The sequence below is a fragment of the Corythoichthys intestinalis genome, chromosome 17 (assembly GCF_030265065.1).
Source record: "Corythoichthys intestinalis isolate RoL2023-P3 chromosome 17, ASM3026506v1, whole genome shotgun sequence".
In the NCBI taxonomy this organism is placed as follows: Eukaryota; Metazoa; Chordata; class Actinopteri; order Syngnathiformes; family Syngnathidae; genus Corythoichthys; species Corythoichthys intestinalis.
The window spans coordinates 16890953-16913344 of NC_080411.1; the positions used below are offsets into that span (position 1 = coordinate 16890953).

Consider the following 22392-nt stretch of genomic DNA (forward strand, 5'->3'; position numbering starts at 1 on the left):
TATATCTATGTGCGCTTGGCCTCGATAATAACGTATGATGTAGGTCGTCGCCCATCACATTTGTTCTCGGAAATAATTAGCCCCCACACTTGAATAACTGAAAAACAGACGTCTTTGGACAGATTTTTTACGGGGAAAAGGGAACCTGACGAGCCAGAAGATGAGCCTACAACCTTGAAGAAAACAAAATCTACGCTACTTCCCACTCACTAAAGACCAACGAACTACGGAGGAGTGGATCCGTGACCCGTATGTGAATAAACCAAGTGATTCGAGCATGTCTGTGCAACAGGAATATAAGCTTGTAGAGATCGCAAATGACGGCGACCTTAAACGTACATTTGAGACAACAACTCCGCCGGGGTTCTGGTTTAAAGTCATTTCGGAATATCCTGACATCGCAAGGAGAGCACTAAATACTGTGCTACAATTTCCAACATCGTATCTTTGTGAAGTGGGCTTCTCTCACTCTCCCATCTCGGGACCATCTCGTCTCAACGAAACAAGTTCAGGCCACTGATTCGGCAGGTGAGTTGTATTTGCGACGGGGCTAAAAACAAATGTTATTTTATGTTTATTTTTCTGCCGCACATTGCCGGTGTTCTGACAAATTTGGCATGCGCGTAACTTTAAAAATGACGGCGAATGCAGCAATTACAAAGTACACACTACAAACTTTAAAGGAACATTAACTTACGTTAGCCATGTTAGCTGCACACAACAACTGCACGCAGCTCTCTCACTTAACGACTTCGCCATGTCGTTAAGCATTAATTTACACCATTTTCATGTTGCACATGTATGTTTATGATGTAAATAGTTTTTTTAGCACCGTTGGATAATATTGAGAATCCAACTGAATATAAAAGAGGGCTTTTTTCACCGCCACAAAAGCTTTTGGAGCAAAATTTTATAAGGGTGCAAAATTTGACAGAACACCAGTCCGTGAAAAAAAGGTTGGGGACCCCTGCTCTAGTGAGTACATAGAGCCCTAACATTTTACTGAGCATGCCCCAAAAAGCCCTTCAATAGCAAGTGTTGAGGTCGAACACGTGGCTATGCATGTCCCCTCTGCAGCAACGGTTTTACCTTGTCTTTGCTTGGTATACACTTTTCTAACCCACTTAAGAATCGCTACTAAGCGTTTAGCTTACATTTTGGCTCATTTATATAATTCTTTTTTATTGTAAAATTGCAGTTCTAATTTTCACTGAATACGTATTTTATTTGGAAAACCTTCAAGTTGTTACATTTATCATTCTTAAAGCATCCATCGGGGCACCACAATACAATTAGCAATAACATGTTGAGTGCACGACCGCATATACCTGAAACGTTTTGTATCGGTATCGGATTTTCGAAGTTGGACAATATTGGATTATCGGTTAAAAAGTCATTATCGGACAACTAATATTTACACGACTGAAAAAAAACCGCAGAACAGAGAGAAAACTATCAGCAAACGCAAAAACGTCAAGAAAATCACAACTAAGATCACATTGGATTTGTTTCATGACGGTTTATGTAAAAAGATAAAAGAAATTCGACAGTTTCCTACATTGATTGGAAATAATGGAGAGGCACTGTTTAAGTGACTTGCTCCATCTAGTCTTGAAGCTTAGAAGTGAAACAGAATTTAGGCTGAATTTAAGCTTCTGGTGTGGGCTATATTCAATGATGTTTTCATAATCGCTCCAGTCAGATTGAACGTCTTGCTGTCAATTGCAGTGCTACATGATCATTCTATGCCAGCATTCCCAGTTGTATAACTGTCAATGGGAGTGAGAGTTGTGTTGAGTTACCCACACTCCACACACTCTTTCAATGAGTATTAGCAGCATACAGAATGGATGGATGGTCATTTTAAAAAATCAAGTCCAGGGTCTTAGAAAGTTCTTGTCATCATGCGGTCGATCCAAATCTGCATCCGATCATAGCAAGCCGGCCATTCGCTTCAGAAGTGTGTTCTGCTCCTGTGTGTTCATGGCCACGTATGTGTCCAACTCCAAGGAAAAGGTTGCCTTCCCCGAGGTCAGTGTTCGCATGGCAGTGGAATAACCCTTGAAAAAGAAAGAAAAAAAAAAATCGAAATAATTTTAAAACACAAAACTGCTACCACCCAAACGCACCTCGATTCCCATCGTGTATTTTAATGAGCCGTTCTTAAGATTGGGATAATGTCACAAATCTAATGAGTAGCTAAGGGGTAGAAGCCACCCCAAAATTTGCTGATCAATGTCTACGTTTACATGGACAAAATTTCCTTAATACAATCAGTATGTGGATTACAATTATAGTCGGATGCACTGTTTTCAGACTCAAAAAAAATATTAGGATTTGTGTGTTGTTGCATCAGAACTTCAGTCGGAACAAATAATTTTGACGTGCACAGATTGATGCTAACTTCATGTGGTGTTGTAATTATGGTAATAATAGAAGTTTTTAAGTAGATTTATTGTCAATTTGTATGTTTGATGCCTTAAAGTAGTGTACACATTTTCTATAAAATAAATTTTTTTAACCAAGTGTTCGATAAAATGTTGAGTTACAAACTAGAGATCGACGGATAAATTGGCCAATATATAGACTTTTTTCCAACATCGACTGATAAACAAAACTAATAAACTGATTTTTAAAAAAAGGATTTTGATCAGGCATTTGTGTGGGAAACTGGGGGCTGCCGGTGACCGATGTTAGGACCCCGCAGCAGCTTGAAGGCAGGCTGCTGAAGGAAGCTTCAGGCTTGCCTGTTTTTTGTAAATATTGTAAGATTTTTTTATCTTGCATGAGAGAATATGCAGTATTTCTTTAGCCTTTAAGGTGTTCACTGAGTGATCCTTACATTCTAAATATAACTGGTAGCATTAGCTTTAGCACGGGGAGCATCTTTTTAAACTATCGTTTTGGTTCCCCGCAGCATGTGAAGGCAGCATGACCAAATATTCCGAAAAGAGTAATAGACGAAGAAGAGGATGCCATACTGACTTCCGTGTCAACAAAACATAACATTACCATTATTTAATGTATTTTTCCATTTTTTCCGCCAGGGAGTCTTTCAACAGTTACTTCTAAGAGCTCCCGAGAATAACAGAAACTCATATTTTATACTCAAAATTTGGGAATAAAGCGTTTTCATGCGCGCTAATCAGATTATAAATGGTCATAAACCACCCCTCTCGTTTGGAATAGAATCTTGATCGGAATGGGCTGGATCGGGTTAGAATATTCCCAATGGGGTTTGCACATCAAGCGTTTTTATTTCGGTCAGGCTTTTAATCCTAATAAAAGTGTCCGTGTAAGCGTACCCATCGTATTTATGAATAGTGAAGCAATATGACAAGCTCCCAGGAGACTATAAGAAACAGGAATCTGTGGACTCACTCTGGTCTCTGCCAGCGGGACACTAGCCAGCAACACCTTGTCTTCATGCCTACTCTGGATATCCCGGACCGTCCCCCTCCTCTGGGCCAGGTCGCCTAACACAGCACCCAGATGTTCCTCGTCCACCGTCACCTCCATGGACATGACAGGCTCCAGGACCTGCCCACCAGCCAGCCTGAGAGCCTTTGGGACAGAGCTTATTGTTGACTTGGTGAACTATGCACCTTTAAAACCCGTCCTGACCTTCAGCATACAACGGGACACGCAGGCAGAAACCATGGCCGGAGATGTTCCGGCTTCCGTGTGGACGCGCTGGATCTGCGTGGAAACGTCCTGGAGAGGGTAGCCCAATAATGGACCTGGTAGAGTAAAGACAACAGTGCAAAATATTATAGTTGCGACTTGGAGTGAGTTGCCAAAAATTGTACTCAAGTAACAGTAGTGTTAGCTCAAAATACTATTCATGTAAAAGTAGTCACCCAAAAAAATTACTCAAGTACAAGTAAAAAAAATAATTAAAAAAACAAATGCTTACACTGTAATTCTTTTTTTTTTTTCTTTAAAAAATGGGATATTTTATTCTCAGCACATAACTGTTATTTTCATACTACAACCTATTAAGCCAAAATATAAACCACAATCATCAAATTCCGGCTGGAAAATGACACAGAAATGAAATGTTTGCTGTCCTGTCCCTAGAGCATGCGTGCCCTCGAGTGCAGTGACCCCCAACAACCGCGTCGGGACAGGTACCGGTCCGTGGCGCATTTGGAATGCCGGAATCTGGCCTGTGCCTCTTGACACATCAATATGCCTGTCTACTGTATTGACTCATCAGAGTAGAGATTGGTGTATGTCGCCATCTAGTGGTTGGCCGCCATTACTGGGGTGTTTGCACACCTAAAGCAGCCCAGCGTCAGTCAATGTAAACAGTAACATTAGCTGCTGTTGGACGTGTGCTGCGGGCGGCGACATATTTGGGCAGCTACAGTGGGGCAAATAAGTATTTAGTCAACCACTAATTGTGCAAGTTCTCCCACTTGAAAATATCAGAGAGGCCTGTAATTGTTAACATGGGTAAACCTCAACCATGAGAGACAGAATGTGGAAAATAAAACCAGAAAATCACATTGTTTGATTTTTAAAGAATTTATTTGCAAATCATTGTGGAAAATAAGTATTTAGTCCATACCAAAAGTTCATCTCAATATTGTATGTACCCTTTGTTGTGCAATAACGGAGGCCAAACGTTTTCTGTAGCTCTTCACAAGCTTTTCACACACTGTTACTGGTATTTTGGCCAATTCCTCCATGCAGATCTCCTCTACAGCAGTGATGTTTTTAGGCTGTTGTTGGGCCACACTGACTTTCAACTCCCTCCACAGATTTTCTATGGGGTTGAGATCTGGAGACTGGCTAGGCCACTGCAGGACCTAGAAATGCTTCTTACGAAACCACTCCTTTGTTGCCCTTGCTGTGTGTTTGGGATCATTGTCATGCTGAAAGACTCAGCCACGTCTCCTCTTCAATGCCCTTGCTTATGGAAGATTTTCACTCAAAATCTCTCGATACATGGCCCCATTCATTCTTTCCTTTACACAGATCAGTCGTCCTGGTCCCTTTGCAGCAAAACAGCCCAAAAGCATGATGTTTTCACCCCCATGCTTCACATTGGGTATGGTGTTCTTCGGATGCAATTCAGTATTCTTTCTCCTCCAAACACGAGAACCTATGTTTCTACCTAAAAGTTCTATTTTGGTTTCATCTGACCATAACACATTCTCCCAGTCCTCTTCTGGATCATCCAAATGCTCTCTAGCAAACTGAAGACGGGCCTGGACGTGTACTGGCTTCAGCAGGGGGACACGTCTGGCAGTGCAGGATTTGAGTCCCTGGCAGCGCATTGTGTTACTTATAGTAGCCTTTGTTACTATGGTCCCAGCTCTCTGAAGGTCATTCACTAGGTCCCCCCGTGTGGTTCTGGGATTTTTGCTCACCGTTCTTGTTATCATTTTGATGCCACGGGCTGAGATCTTGCATGGAGCCCCAGATCGAGCGAGATTATCAGTGGCCTGTTTGTCTTCCATTTTCTAATAATTGCTCCCACAGTTGATTTCTTTCCACCAAGCGTTTTACCTATTGCAGATTCAGTCTTCCCAGCCTGGTGCAGGTCTAAAATTTTGTCTCTGGTGTCCTTTGACAGCTCTTTGGTCTTGGCCATAGTGAAGTTTAGAGTGTGACTGACTGAAGTTGTGGACAGGAGTCTTTTATACCGATTATGAGTTAAAACAGGTGCCATTAATACAGGTAACGAGTGGAGCCTCGTTAGACCTCGTTAGAAGTTAGACCTCTTTGACAGCCAGAAATCTTGCTTGTTTGTAGGTGACCAAATACTTATTTTCCACTCTTATTTGGAAATTCTTTAAAAATCAAACAATGTGATTTTCTGTTTTTTTTTTTTCACATTCTGTCTCTCATGTTTGAGGTTTACCCATGTTGACAATTACAGGCCTCTCTAATCTTTTCAAGTAGGAGAACTTGCACAATTGGTGGTTGACTAAATACTTATTTGCCCCACTGTATTTTACGTGGAGAAGCCCACGTGCTGAGCCAGAAGAGTCTACAACTGAGTCCATTCTGCATAATATGTGGCTAAAAGCTAGCAAACGAGGCAACAAAACCGAGTGCACTGAAACCGAACTGTATTGCTAAAGCCAAGAAACCTTTCACATTTGAAGAAGTCATTATGCCTGTGACCAAGGATAGATATTTGCAAATTTTAGTAGAGGTCGCGGTTAAAAAAGGTTGATTCTGGGTATGGTGAATTACATTTTCCTTCCACTTAATGTTCGTTTTTAGCCCTGTCCTATTATTTTATTATTAGTGTCATTTTCTGCCACACACTGCGAGTCCGTTAAAAAAATACCCACAACACCGGTCTGTAGTGCAAAAAAGTTTGGGGAACACTGCTCTAGTGGAGAAACATTTTTCTACCATGAAATGAAAACAGTCATATCTCCAGTTTTCTGGGGTCTATCAGTGCCAAATAAAACCTGGGAGAGTTTGAAATCCGCACTTTCTCATATGTCGGTAGTGTTGTTTTTGGAAGCCCTTTAAAAAAAAAAAAATTGTCTTAGTCTTTTGGACGAAAATACGTATTAGTCGTGATATTTTATTCTTTTCAAAATGTGTTTGTCGTCGTCTCCTTTTAGTCGATGACATCTCATGTAAATTTCGTCTAGTTCTACTCAACAGTTATTCAAAATGGTTTCGTCTGTAAAAGTTAAAAGTTTTAGTCCAAAAACAAATCAAGGTTTCCAACAATCACGAATGGACGTAGAGAGACGAGCACATATTGTAGCATCTACAGGGACAACGCCAACTTGGTGATGATAATACACACTCAGCAGGAAAAGCAGTACATCATTTTCAATTAATCCCACCTGGAAGCCAGGAACTGCATGTAAAAAGAAAATGTCTGAGCGTTTAACACTGGGAAGTCTGGGATTTTTTTTTTTTTTGGCTATTTTTAGAATCCAACCAGAAGTTGCAAACAACCAGTATTTCCCAGTAATTGCTCATTTAACAAACAAAACAGCTGAAGTGGGCTATTAGCTTAATGCCATTTGGCTAACTGGTTCTCCTCTATCTACTGACCAGAGAAGCCAAGTAGCTCTGCTTTAGATTGGCCAGTGTTTTAAGAGGACGCTCGCCATTCTGAAGCTAATGCTAACGCGAACGCCCCGCTAAAGCTAGAAATTAAATTTAGCATCTGATGATCACTCAGCACAGACCTTTAAAGGCTAAAGAACCATTTCATATTCTCTCGTGCCAAGATAAGAAAACAAATCTTCCCGTGTTTCCAAACAAGCAAGATAAAGTGCAGCCTAGCTTTAGACACATCCTAAACTCCTGTGAGTAGAATGAGGGAGAGGTGCAGCACATCTCACATGAGTGACACGACCCAAACACTGTTACGATGCAAGCTGACATACTCCACGTACAATATGAAAATCTCACGCATTGTGAACATATGACAGAAACGACGGTGTTCGTCTTGTTATGTTCTAGTCTCCCTAGCCACGTTTTTAGCTGGTCATCGTGACGTCATCCTCATGAAAAAATGTTTGTCGACGAAATATTTTCGTTGTCGTCATTGTTGTCGAAAACAACACTTTATGACGGCAGCACTTTTATGTAAATTTTTTTACAGCACTTTGAATACGCCACATGATTGATCACGCCGGCGTGATCGTAGGACTCAAGACAGCAAACTTGGGTCTGTATGTGATTATTGTTAAGTCTGCTTAGTATAGTGGAGTTGTGATAATTGCTACGACGTCTCTTTGGTGAAACTGGTACTGTGCCACTGTGCTGGCAAAATTAAGGTTAGTAACATTTATTCCAGTAAAAATAGCAAAATTACTTAAAAGTACTTTTCTCAAAAAGTTACTCAAGTAAATATAATGCAGAACGCAGTATAATGTAATGCGTTTCTACACCCCCCAAGCAGAGGTGGGTAGTAAGTATCTGAGGAACGAAGGTACAAAGAACCGTTCACAATGTTTGTTCTCACCTTGGAGGTACGAGCTGTGTACTCCGTTTGCCACTGCCTCCCTCATATCTTCCGACAAGGTAGCGGCAACTTCCTTTATGAATTCCACACGAAGTGACCCAGCAGGTTGTCTGTCACCCGGTCGGACAACAAGTTCCACCGTCACCACGTGTCTCCTCTCACCCACTGAACGGTCAAGTGTCTCTGCGTCACAAGCAAAACGGGAGCCGTGACAGAAAACTAACCGGACTCTGATTCAATCAGTGGTAAAAGTGAATTACCCGTGGCGGAGGCCTCATGGAGGATGGTCTCCCGATACGCCACCTGCAGCGGGCCCAAATGGGTCTGGATGCCGTACTCTCTTCGGATACGATCGTGAATGATCTCTATGTGCAGTTCTCCCATGCCGCACAAAATAGTCTGAAGACGAACAAAAGGTGTACGCTGGAAATGTTATGGTTTAAAGTGGGCGAGTCCAAACCTTTTTCTTCAGAAAAATGGAAGGATGCAAGGGCCAACTTAAAACCCTTCCACTTTCATATGCTCATTAATTTGTTTTTAAAATCTATTTAAGTGTTAACTCATTGAAACATGATCACTCAATGCCAGCCTTCCTAGATTGGATTTGATGTCTACAGCCGAAAATGGCAGTCAATGAGTTTTACACTATATAGATTAGGGTTGCCAACTCCCTGAAAAAAAAAACATACAGGACACCTGATTGGTAGAGCCGGCTGGCTCGTTTACCGTCACCCTTTACAGTAATTATTTAGTTGAATGTGAAAAGTGGTTTTTAAAACATTATTATTATAATAATTTTACTCAAAACTGATTTTAATACCCCCTTCTTTTTTTTTTTTTTTAACAATTTAGGTGCATTCAAAGTCCCCTCAGCATAAAATATTCACAAATGATCACTCCAAATATAATGAATTTGACAGAACACAAAAATATAATACAATTACAGCGATCCCTCGTTTTTCGCTGTTAATGGGGACCAGACCAGAACCCGCCGCGATAAGTAAAAAAAAAAAATGCAAATGTATACCCTAATTATCGGACTATAAGCCGCTACTTTTTTTCCTCATTTTGAATCCTGTGGCTTATAGTCCAGTGCGGCTTATTTGTTGATTTATTTGGCTAAATAGGTAACCCTTTATTTGACAGCGGTATCATAAGACTGTCATAAGGACATCATAATTATGACATGACACTATCATGGGCAGTAATGAATGCTTATGACGGATGTCAATATGTGTCATGTGATAAATTATGTCACTAACTCCATTTATGTCCAGCTCAGATCTTTTACGTCCATTCAAAAGTGAGATAATTTGCTGGATGACACTAACCAACATCTATTATAAGCATTCATTAATGCTTATGACAGTGTCATGTAATAATTATGACTGTCTTATGACATTATTTGTGCACCACTATCCAAGAAAATGTTACCAAATATCATAACTAGCAATTCATGAAACAACTGGAACAGTAACTGAAGAAATAATTAGCACAGAACATGATTGTTATTTACATCTGTAGCGCCGCAATGCATGCTAGGAGGAATGTTGGACGACAACAGTGTTGACAGCAGGTGGCAACAGAGGTTGACTGTCTCCCCCAAGGGAGCAGTGATGGCCAAATGAAGCTTTAAGAAACAATAAGGTTTAGAAGCCAATTGGTTCAAAGCTTAACGGTGGTTCATTTGGTCTCATGACAGTCTTATGATACCAATGTCAAATGAAGTGTTACCAGTTAATACCTTTTGGTGTAAATATCCCATAATACAATGAGGACAACTGCGGCTTATAGTCCAGTGCGTCTTATCTATGAACAAATGCCGTTTTCATGTCAAATTTGGTGGGTGGTGGCTTATAGTCAGGTGCGCCTTATAGTCCAGAAATTATGGTATATTTTTTTATGAAACTTATCGAACATTTATGAATCTTTATTAAGTTGAAAACATCAAAGCTTTTCATGGATGCATGACAGTAAATAATTTACGGCTAAAATCTTTTAAAAAACACAATATTCATTGTTATTCATTGATTGAAAGGTGGAAAAGCGCTATATAAGTATAACACCATAACACCATTTCAACACGTCAAGTTTTGACCCCTGTGCCAATAGAGGCACTGTTTACGTGACTAGCTACATCTAGTGTTGAAGCTGCGAAATGCAACAGTATATAGGTTGAATTCAATGATATTTTCATAATTTGCCAAAGGCAAATAAAAACTGGCCCGCGACAGTAATTTGGACACCCCTGGTTAAATGAGACGTGCCTGATTCGGTCATACCTGTCCGGAATCCGGGTCAATCCGGACTTTCAGACTGGGGTCTTCTCTCTGAAGATTGTTCAGTGCGTTCTCAAGATCTGTGTGAGGTGGGGTTAAAAAAAAAAATCAGTCTAAAAAGCCATTTTGTGAGCCGATATTTGAGACTGATGTTTTTTTTTTAAAGTGCGTTATGAAAGGCAATTGAAACACTCGCTATATAATGTATCGAGTCTTAGAAGTTAGTTTCAATTTACTCAGACCAGAAAATACAATGCATGGTGTATACAAACAGGTATATGTTCATACAGTTAGATGTGTGGAAGGAAGCTTATTAAAACTTTTAATCTAGGGCCCAGTTTTCCACAAATATAGGACATTGGTCAGATATCTTTATAGATATGGACAACATACACATAGACAGACACATAATTAACCATGGACAGTCTTCGCGTTCTGGTTACATTGGATTTGCTGTGAAGTAAATCAAGTAGTAATTTTTCTTCTGCTACTTCCTTTTGTAATACTGGCTGGTGTTGCAGAATCACAATTGACAAAGATTACCCCAAAAGTCAACGTAACAGTTTATACCAGTCTGTTACATCAGCTGATATCGACTGATCTTGAAAAGTCCATATATCGGCTGGCAGATACTATATCAGTCGACATTCTCAAGAAAGCATCACCCAAGCTGTGAGCATAACATATAGTCTATTATATTGGCCAATCGCCTAAATTGAATCCTTATATCGGCCAGCTGATACATCGGTCGACCTTTAGCGGAAACCTTCAAACTCACCGTCCTGTTTAGCCATGGTGGGCGGCTCAATGGTGCAGAAGAAGACCGGGTCTGGGACCTCGACTCCGGAGAGAGCCGCACCTTTCCGGCCCTCAGCCTCTGCACGGCGGATGGCGCCGGCGGCCGACGCTTTGGAGGAAACGATGGTGTCGCCGGTTACCGTCTTTAAGAGAGAAGAACGCGTATGCGGTACATTGGACAAGACTGCTAGCAGGCGGCGAAGCTCACCTGCTTAAGTCCGACAGTCAGGGCGATGTTTCCCGCCGTCATGGAGGGAATTTCCACGTGCTGATCAGCAAAAGGCACCAACAGTCTGCTCATCCTCTCACTGAAAAAATGAGGTAACACAAGTACAGAGTGCTGCTATTTCTGCATTTAGCATTAACTGCGACATACGTGGTGTTCCTGTTGATGTTGTGCACAGCCGTCTGTGCTTTCAGCGTTCCCGAGTAGATTCGAAGGAAGACCAGCGGGCCGCGCTGCTTATCGTGGAGAACTTTGAAGGCCAGAGCACACAAGTCGTCCTTGTACCAGCGCCTGTTGGACAGGTGGAATTCTAGTCACATATGTACAAGTCTGGTAAAGTCATGAATTATCCTGTTGGCTGCTATTACCAGTAATAGACGTCCCCCAGTCAAAGTGGACTGGACATCTATCACTGTCAATGGCAGTGAAAGATGATCACTTAATATTTGAAACAAACTGCAAAACAAAAGGAACAAGAAACAACAAAAAGACAAGAAAAGCAGGTACCACTTTATTTGTCATGCTTTGTTGCCTGCTAGTGGGGCTTAGGTGTAACTAGTTTGTTAGGCTGCCGCTTCTACAGATGTTATCACATAACTATTCGAGCTCAAAGTAACACAGAGTGCTAAAAGATGAGCAACAGTGGTATGAAAGTATCTGAACCTTTTGGAATTTCTCACATTTCTGCCTAAAATCACCATCGAATGTGATCTGATCTTTGTCAAAATCACACAGATCTAAAAACAGTGTCTGCTTGACCTAAAACCACCCAAACATTTAGAGGTTTTCATATTTTAATGAGGATAGCATGAAAAACAATGACAGAAGGGGGAAAAATATGTGAACCCTCTGCCTAAGGAGACTTAAAAGAGCAATTGAAACCAATTTTTAACCATACAATCCCTGCCCACTATAAAACACACACCTGGTAAGAATTGTCTTGATGAGAAGCATTGTTTGATGTGCATCATGGCTCGGTCAAAAGAGCTGTCTGAAGACTTGCAATCAAGGATTGTTGTTTCCTCTAATCTCCAATCTCTAAAAGTCTTGAAGGAATTCGGCCCCCGGCCAAGCCGCGGAAACAGCGACAGTCGAACCAAATGGCATTCCACTGGCACCGCTCCCGCAAGTCGGCCGGGAAGCGCCAATCGCGCACGTTCACTCCGGTGTTAACCCTTTGTACTGACTCCATTTTGAACGGTTTAAAGAAGGCTCACCGAAAACAGGTTGACAATTTATTCGTCAACAATGGTCAAAAACAAGACAAAAACAGACGACGGAGAGACAATGCTGTATCCAGGGTCGGCAAAACAACGGCTACATAGAAACGTCTCCGAGAAGCGACAGTTGTTATCTTAATGTTCAGTCTTTTGAAAGCTGCGGTGGAGTGGGCCGGGCCAAAGGCGTGCCTGAGTGTTGTCTTGGGATCCTCCTTCTGTGGCAGGTTTGGGCGGTCAAGTTCTTGCGTCATCTTTCGTTGTTGCCACGGCTACCGACGCATGTCTTGACGTCCAAGGCACCGCACTATCAACATGTTGTCCCGGCAGAGCGGGAGCGTTCTGACCACATCGAAGAGTTGTTGACGTCTTCTCCTTACCTTATCAGGAGAGGGATGATAAGTTGGTCCCCTTTACTGTGTCAAAGGGCATGGAGTGAAGTCTGCCTAAACTATGGTTACATGCTTTACTATAATGAATGTGTTAGACTAATGCCAACAATTATATAGTGTGTGCGAGAAAGGTAGCTATTCCCTTCAGTCTGGATGTTCATCAAGCGACAGTCAGAGAAGTTGTCTAAGAATGGAGAGCGTTTGGCATTGTTGCTTCTCTTCCAAGGAGTGGGCGTCCACCAAAGATGACGCCAAGCGTTCAGCGCAGAATACTCAGAGAGGTAAAAAAGGACCCTAGAGTGTCTGCTAAAGACTTACAGAAATCATTGGCACACACAGTATCTCTGTGCACACATCAACTATATGTAAAACTATGGCCAAGAATGGTGTTCATGGGAGGACTCCACGGAGGAAGCCACTGCTGTCTAAAAAAAACACTGTTGCTCGTTTAATCTTCGCAAAAAGGCACTTGAACAATCCACAGAAGTTTTGGCAAAATATTTTGTGGATTGATGAAACCAAAATTGAGTTGTTTGGGAGTAACACACAATGTCATGTGTGGAGGAAACATTGAACAGCTCACCAACTTCAACACCTCATGCCCACCGTGAAGTATGGTGGAGGGAGCATCATGATTTGGGGATGATTTGCTTCCTCAGGGGCTGGACAACTTGTAATCATTAATGGAAGAATGAATTCAAACGTTTATCTGTATTTTTTGCAGGAAAACCTGAGGCCGTCTGTCAGACAGTTGAAGCTAAAAAGAGGATGGATGCTCCAACAAGACAATGATCCAAAACACAGAAGTAAATCAACTTCAGAATGGTTTCAGAAGAACAAAATACGCGTTCTGGAATGGCCAAGTCAAAGTCCAGACTTGAACTCCATTGAGATGCTGTGGCATGACCTAAAGACAGCGATTCATGCCAGGATCCCAGGAATCTGACTGAACTACAGCAGTTTTGCAGAGAAGAATGGGCCAAGATTAGTCCTGATCGATGTGACAGACTAATCTGCAGCTACAGGAAGCGTCTGGTTGGGGGCCACAAAATATTAAATATGATGGTTCACTTAATTATTTTTCCACCTTCTGTTATTGTTTGCATACTATCCTCATTAAAATATGAAAACCTATAAATGTTTTGGTGGTTTTAGTTAAAGCAGACATTGTTTTTTCATCCGTGTGATTTTGACAAAGATCAGATCACATTTGAAATTGATTTTATGCAGAAATTTGAGAAATTCCAAAGAGTTGAAGAAACTTCTTAATACCACAGTAACTTCAGCAGCCAATGCTTGCGAGCTGTTTCATCTTGCTGTTTGTGTTATATTCTTCATTTGTTTCTTATAAATGAGCGTTGTGTAGCACATTGTGGTGTGTATATGTCTTTTGTTTACATTTATAGCCAAACGTAGTTACATTATCGCATTGCCACAAGTGTGAATGATCTATTACAGTACGTATTATCTATCGAATGACGAATACTTTTTTTCGTAATACGAAGCAAGAAAAGCTTCTCGTAAAATGACATTTTCGGGTACCAAAGATTTCCTATCTCGAGGTACCACTGGATTTTCATATTTTGCTGAGGGCCAATAAAAACTGGGCAGCGGGCCGCAGTTGCCCCACGAGCCGTAGTTTAGATGCCTCATTTTTTTAAAAAACAATGTTTTCTATTGAATAGAGTTTAGTAAGCTTCACTTACAACAGGTCATGGCTCCTTTCGTCAGGAGCTGGCAGGAAGTCCGTGATGGCATCCAAGAGTGGTTGAACGCCTTTGTTACGCAAAGAACTCCCGCAAAGAACCGGAACGCCTTTACGAGTCAGGGTGACCCGCCGCACCGCTTCACGGAGCTGGGGGAAAAAAATTGTTAAGCCAGCCCGCAGTATTTGGAAATTTCGGGCCCCGAAGCCAGTTAAGATGGAAAGAAAGATTTTTTTTCCAGCAGTTGCACCGGTTTTGTTACCAAATTTAAACTATGTATAACACACAGATGAACAATTCTCAATTACAAAGGAAATATTCTCTGCGGTACTTATGGTGACAGCAAAACAATATTAACACACAACTCACTTTTATGGAGGGAACGGCGTCAAAATTGTCACTAAAGTCAGTCAGCAGCAACTCGGCAAACTCGTCATCCAAATCTGCAACCTGACATAGATATTAACAACTCAAGATTCAGGGTCTCTGCAGGTTTCAACAAGCCAAATTTAAAGACTTTTTAAAGACCATTTTGCATACAGTTTATGACCCATTTCACATCGGTACTGGCAAAAAACGTACGAAAGACTTGAAGGAAAACGACCGGGCAGCACAGGTAGTTTGCTGCATGCAATTGTAAGTTTTAATAACTTTATGCTGAAAACACAGCCAACACGCATGCTAAGTTAGCACCATTGACCCATGCTAGCTTTGCCACTCCGGAGCCCTAAAACCAACAAATAACTAACAATCTACCGTAAATTTCGGACTATTAGCCGCTACTTTTTTCCTTCACTTTGAATCCTGCGGCTTATAGTCCAATGCGGCTTATTTGTTGATTTTTTTGGGTTAATAGGTAACACTTTATATGACAGCGGCATCATAAGACCGTCATAATTGTGACATGACACTATCATGGGAATTACTGAATGCTTATGACGGATGTCATTAGGTGTCATGTGGCAAATTATGTCACTAACTCCGTTCATGTCCAGTTCGGATCTTTTAGATCAATTCAAAAGTGAGCTAATTTGCCAAATAACACTAAATTCCATCCGTTATAGGCATTCACTATTGCTTATGACAGTGTTATGTCATACTTATGATTGTCTAATGACGGTCTTATGGCGGCACTGTCAAATAAAGTGTTACAAAATACCACAACTAGTAATTAATGAAACAACTGGAACAGTAACTGAAGAAATAATTAGCACAGAACATGAATTTTGATTTTTATTTACATCTGTCGTGCATGCTAGGAGGCATGTTGGACAACAACAGTGTTGACAGCAGTTGGCAGCAGAGGTTGATTGTCTCTCCCAAGGGAGCAGTGATGGTCAAATGAAGCTTCTTGAAGCAATTACGCTTCAAAGGTTCATGGTGGTTCATTTGGTCATATGCTGCCGCTGCCAAATGAAGTGTTACCGGATGATATCTTTTGGTGTAAATATCTCATAATACAGTGACGACAGTTGCGGCTTATAGTCCAGTACGGCTTATCTGTGAACAAATGCGGTTTTCGTCTCAAATTTGGTGGGTGGCGGCTTATAGTCAGGTGCGCCTTATAGTGCGAAAATTACAGTACACGGAATTTGTTAAAATCAACTCCACAGAGCTATTAAACACCTGCTTATTTGAAGATTGAGCCTGATGTCAAAAATTCTGAACTTCCCCTTTAACCAAAATGTAGACGACTGCACCTGCTCAATTAAAGCCGTTCTGGCCTGGCGGACTTCCCGAAGTAGCTCCGCCTCTTCCTGCTTGGATTCACTGAGCGGTCTGCTTTCAAAAGAGCGCCCGTCATCTGTCGGCTTCCACGTCAGCCTCTGATTGGTCAACAGGTCGACCACACCGAAGAAGTTTCTGCCGCTCCCAACGGGAATCTACAAGAGAGTGAGTGATCACGTTCCAGTGCCATTGACGGCGAAAAACGTCTAGTACATTTGAACTTTGAATTCAATGGCAGCCAACGAGTTCATTTAATTACCTGGAGGAGAACCGGATTGGCTTTCAACTTCTGTCTGATGCTTTCCAAGGAGAAACTGAGGCTGGAAAAAAAAAAAATCAATAAATCTATATACAGGTATTGCGGAAAACAGACACGGCTGAGGCAGTTTCTGCTCTTGCACCCCTCTTTAAAATAAACTGTTGTATTTTAAGCCAAAAGAACTGTTGTGTTTGATAGAGCTGCCATAGCAATTTCATGGTACATTAAGCACCCCAACTATTTTTAATTTGTCCGTTTTACCCTGGAGACCTCCGTTTACGGACACCACGTAACCGCTTTTGTTTCAACCTACCTATAAAAAGATGTTAATTATATTATTATTCCAAATGTCTATTATTTTTAGCTTAGAATCATTAATGGATGTGTAGTATTTACTTTAAAAAAAAAAACGACTTTAAAAAAATATTTACGCACATATTTTAAACTTTTAAACAAATTACATCACAATGAAAAAAAGTGTCTGCAAATAGGTGACGGATATCTACCTCGTAACCAGTGTTGTTGATAACGGAGTTACTAACGGCGTTATTTTTTTCAGTAGTGGGTAATCTAATTAATTACTTTTCTCATCTTGGCAACGCCGTTACCGTTACTGAGGACGGAAAGGCATGCGTTACTATGCGTTACTATATTGGTCGAAAAGTCTGAGGGAGACGGACTCACCGAGACGACAGAGCAGAGCAGGAGTAGGGAGGAGGCAAGAAAGTTGTGACGCCGAGCAAACGCGATGCTAGGTAGCTCCAATAATACATGTTGTAGCCGATAGCCTACAAACTACGCCCGCACGTTATGGTAGATATGGTAGGCATGGTAGATATCACATGTACTGTACATAGATATAACTAGATGCAAAATGACAGACATGGCACTAAATGAGTTAGTAGACAGCCGCCATCTTAAAGCAGTAGACTTTTTAGGACGGCTCTGTTGTAGAGAACCTTCCTAGCGAACCTAAGTAACTTTTTATCTAAAATACTTCTAAATCGGCAAAACCTTGACTTGAATCTATCTTTAAATGATGAAACAGTTTTAAAACTTTCATATGTCGAAAGTAGAGAGAAGGGAACTAATGCAATAATGGGAGCAATTTTAACAACTTTTAACAGTTGATTCAGGGTAAAGGGTAAATTAGGGTAAAGAATTGGGCTCGGGCCAATTGTACCAAAAACCTTCACAAAAAAACTTCACATCGTGTGGCCAATGTTTTTTTTATTTTTTTTTTATTTTTTATTTTTTTGAGGGAAAAAAAAAAAAAGTAATTATCACCAATTACTTTGACAAGTAACTAATTACTCTTACATTCAGGTAATTGAGTTACTAACGCAATTACTTTTTGGGAGAAGTAATTTGTAACTATAATTAATTACTTTTTTTCAGTAAGACTAACAACACTGCTCGTAACTATCGCTTAATTGTATTTTTTTGTTACTATTGCATTTTCCTCGATATTTTAGATTTCTTTTTTTTCCCCAATTTTTCTTTGTTTGGATCGATTATCATCGTTTAAAAGGGTCAATATTTGAAAAAGAAAATCTCGACCACTCCTTGATGTCTGCGATTTCTGCATTGCGACCCTTGTTATATTACCGTGTTTCACCCATAAAATCCCCCAAAAGTCTGGCGGTGGCCATTCACAGCTGTGTCCTGACACTCGGTGAGACATGCTACACGGAGTTTTTGGATCAAAACAAGGTAAGTACACGATAATAGTTACAATTATGGTGTCTTTAATTATGCTCTCTCATGCTCTCACCTTGAGTTAGGTTTTAGGGGTTTCATTTTTGTTTGTTTGTTTTAAATGCCCTCCAGTTCAAAGTTTTTCTTCCCCCAGAAAATTGAGATTTTAAGCTTTCCAATGATGTATCACACATGCATATAGGACCATTTAGAAATTTGGCCAAATTGGGGGTCTCAGAGCAGAACTTCAAGTAATCTGAGTGTTTTCCGCCATACATACCGTATTGGCCCGAATATAAGACGGTGTTTTTTGCATTGAAATAAGACTGAAAAAGTGGTTGTCGTCTTATATTCACGGTCTAGACGTTATACCCATTCACGATGCAAGATGGCGCAGATATAATTGAAGCGATGTTCTGTCATGATAGATCTCAGCTACTCTCAAGTTTAACCAGTTTGCATTATTTTATTGCAATGTTGTTCCTTATTCAGATTTGTTTTAAGACTACAGTTACACTGAGACTTCACTTTGATGGTTAATGCAGTCATTGCAATTTTGTTGTTTTATCACAATAGATTGGTTTATTCACATTTCAAAAACCAGAAGCCATTCATTTACGAATTACTTTACATATTTAAATGTTCAGATATTAAGATTTGAATGGGGCAAAATAACATGCTTTTTCTCTCAAATATAGTGTTATAACCATTTGTTTCAGATGTACAGAAATTATTTTCTGTATAAAAATGAATTTGGTGTTCAAAAAGTCTTTTTTCAAACTTGAGTCTTGAAAAAGAGGGGGTCATCTTGTACTCAGGGCCGTCTTATATTCGGGCCAATACGGGACTTTTACAAAAAAGTGCAGTATTCGCTCACTTAGCTGCAGGCTTATCCATCTTGTTCAGGAAGCAAACACATGGGACGTGATGCTTCTCAGCCTGCCTCCACACAGTCACTGTCTGGGCCTTATGATCCACATTGAGCAGGTTAAAGTAGCTTTTTTTTAAATATACATAATTTTTTAAAACTTATTAAGCGGAAAGTTTGACTACCTCGACCCCCGCCGACGCATCGAAGACAGCGACAGCTCCATCCAGAACCCGGAGAGCCCGCTCCACCTCCAAAGTGAAGTCCACGTGACCTGGTATGGCAAACACACATACAATTATTAGATGGCACAGGAGAAAAAAAGTAGAGACTACACAACAACAAAAAGGTTTTACAGAATAAAATTTGAAATAATTGGGCGGCAGGGGGGGGCCACTGAAAAGTTAAGAGCAGAGGTGTCAAATGTACAGCTCGCAGGCCATAAGCGGCCCGCCAGGTGGTCTGATCCGGCCCACGGGGCTGTACTGCCCATCAGGCACGTTGTAGGTAATTCATACCATACATACTGTACAAAATCACATGTTTTCATTATGACATCAGCTCCGTAAAACCGGAGAATTGTGTGCAACTGCACTTGCCACACTTTCGTGTTTGGAGTTAATCAGTGAGTTAACAAGGAAGTGATTTAAATTTTTTTTTTTTTTTTAACTCACTGTAAATACCCCAAAATCAACAGGAAGCAGCTGCAAATGCCCGAAAAATCAAGAGTAAATGTTCCAAAATTTACAGGAAGTGACCTGTAAGCAGTGTTGTTAATCTTTCTTTAAAAAAGTAATTAATTACAGTTACAAAACACTTCTCCCAAAAAGTAATTGCGTAAGTAACTCAGTTACCTGAATGTAAGAGTAATTAGTTACTTGGCAAAGTAGTTGGTGATAATTTTCATGTTTAAAAAAAAAAAAAAAAAAAAAAAAAAACAGGTCATACAATGTGAAGTTTAAAGGGTTTTTTGGGACAATTGGCACTAGCCCAATTCTTTACCCTAAACTTAACTAGACACAGGGGTATTGCGGATATTGCGATAACTAAATAGTAACCTTTGCTATGTGTGTAAGTAAATTTAATGTTGTGACTCAACCGTTAAAATTGTTAAAACTGCTCCCGTTATTGCATTAGTTCCCTTCCGTCTACTCTTGACATGTGTAAGTTTTAAAACTATTTCATCATTTAAAGACAGATTTAAGTCAAGATTTTGCCGATTTAGGAGCATTTTAGATAAAAACTTACTTTGGTTCGCTAGGAAGGTTCTTTTCAACAGAGCCTTCCTGAGAAGTCTACTGCTTTAAGATGGTGGCTGTTTACTAACTCATCTAGTTCTTCATTATCCATGTTGCTAATGCAGCCGTGTCTGTCATTTGCATGTAGTTCTGTATATATTTGATATCTACCGAAGCATCATGTGGGCGTACTGTAGTTTGTAGGCTATCGGCTACAGTCAGGTATTATTGGAGCCACCTAGCATAGTAGCATCGCGTTTGCAACGGCGTCACCCTCCCTTGCCTCCTCACCACTCCTGCTCTGCTCTCTTGATTCCGTGAGTCCGTCTTTCTCAGACGTTTCTCGAGTCAGTAAACCGACATAGTAACGCACGCCTATCCCGCGTGATAGTTCTGCACAAAAGTGGAAGTGCTTCGCAGGGGCTGCCCCAGGTGCCCCAGCACCGCTACAGCCAATTGGAGGGCCTCCAGCAAAGGGGCCACCGTCATCTCCATAGGACCCAGGGCGGTCCCCCGGACCAAGAGCGCCCCTGCTAACCGCCGCCTGGCCACCCAGATCCACAACCACAGCCTACTAGGCCCACGGCAGGACAGGATCCTCACCCAGAGGGAGTGACACCCCCCTTCCCCCAAGGGGTCCCATTTATGCTCATCGCACCTGGGCCCCGTTCACATTTATTCCGGCACTGACCTGGTGTGTCTATCAAATTGATCCTGTGGCCTTTCCAGTCAAACGTGACTGCCGCCGACTGAATGGTGATGCCGCGTTCTCTCTCCTGGGCCATGAAGTCCGTGACCGTGTCACCGTCATCCACATCTGGGAAGACAATACAAAAGTACTGACCCGGTGCCAGTTGTAAAACTGATTCCACTCCATTCCGAGCATTTACCTCCAAGCGCTCTGGTGTAGCCAGAGTAGTAGAGCATCCTCTCCGTCGTCGTTGTCTTTCCCGCATCGATGTGTGCCATGATGCCGATGTTGCGGATTCTATGATCAATGTTTCATGCGTAGAAGATGTATTATATGGTAATCAATATAAATATCAATATGCTGCCCACTGTGTAAAAATGTTACTGTAGTACAGGTTTCACCAAATCTGGACCTTGATGCTATCTATCCTGTCGTGTGTTCCACGTCTCTCTCTCCCCTAACACACTTGAATCAAATGATTATGTCATCAGCAACCTCTCCAGAAGCCTGATAATGATCCCAATTATTTTATTTAAGGTGTGTTGGAGGAGGGAGACATGGAAAACACAACAGGAAAAGTGGCTCCGAGGTCCGGATTTAGTGAACCCTGCTGTAGTACAAGGCCATAGTGCTCTTTTACCCCTTACTAATATCTTCTGGATTTTCTCATTGAAATTAGATTCCACTTGTGAAAAATAAACCAACCAACGTGTGAGATAATCAATTAACACTACTCAGTTACTTACTTGGACACATCCGGGCTGGGAACTGATCGCAGTGATTTTACATCATCTGTAAAACAGGGAGTCTTTTTTATTTTATGGCATTATCCAATCATATTTTTTCTTAACGATGATTTAAAAAATGACTTACCACCTGGAATGAAGCTGTAATTTCTCTTTCCAAACCTGCTCGCTGTCCACCTGCAGCGCCGCAGTACTAAGAAATACTTGACCTGTAACGGACAGTGAACGTCTCAAACACTAGAATTGGCAATTTGAAGTGGTAGGTAGCACTGGCTTACCCAAATCATCATTTAAATGTCCAAAGTCGTCGCCATGTTAAGCTGTTTGACCTCCCAGACTTTCTTCGCAATGCGTGTTATTTAAACCTGCACTGACATAATGTTTCCATTGGAAATTGTTCATACATATACACAAAACAACATGGGTGTAAACATAAACTAAACGAAGCATTTTAGTTTGTCAAAAGTCACATTTTTTCTGGGTACTGCTCCGAAAAAGAACCCCTTGGAACATGGAAATTGCGTATCTTTCCGCAAGTAAAACTACTAAGTAGATATTGGTAATTTGAATTTAATTAAGGGTCTAAAAT

At 41.0% G+C, this 22392-nt stretch overlaps 1 protein-coding gene across 2 annotated transcripts; it reads right to left on the reverse strand.

The window, feature by feature from the left end:
- Positions 1–1355: 1355 nt before the first annotated feature.
- Positions 1356–22369, reverse strand: gfm2 (GTP dependent ribosome recycling factor mitochondrial 2). 2 transcript variants are annotated; one of them, XM_057818457.1, is made up of 20 exons: positions 22082–22369; positions 21931–22012; positions 21804–21865; positions 21257–21354; positions 21058–21183; positions 19314–19402; positions 19138–19226; positions 16563–16623; positions 16276–16458; positions 14945–15025; positions 14576–14724; positions 11411–11551; positions 11243–11342; positions 11015–11177; positions 10240–10316; positions 8218–8356; positions 7958–8140; positions 3625–3740; positions 3382–3564; positions 1356–2060 (listed from the first exon to the last, which is right to left on the reverse strand). In XM_057818457.1, exons 4-20 carry the CDS (start codon positions 21333–21335, stop codon positions 1932–1934), a joined length of 2088 nt encoding a protein of 695 aa, XP_057674440.1. In that variant the 5' UTR covers positions 21336–21354; positions 21804–21865; positions 21931–22012; positions 22082–22369; the 3' UTR covers positions 1356–1931. The 2 variants fall into 2 exon arrangements, with proteins under 2 accessions (XP_057674440.1, XP_057674439.1); XM_057818456.1 differs by having other exon boundaries at positions 1357–2060; positions 21804–21849.
- Positions 22370–22392: the final 23 nt, after the last annotated feature.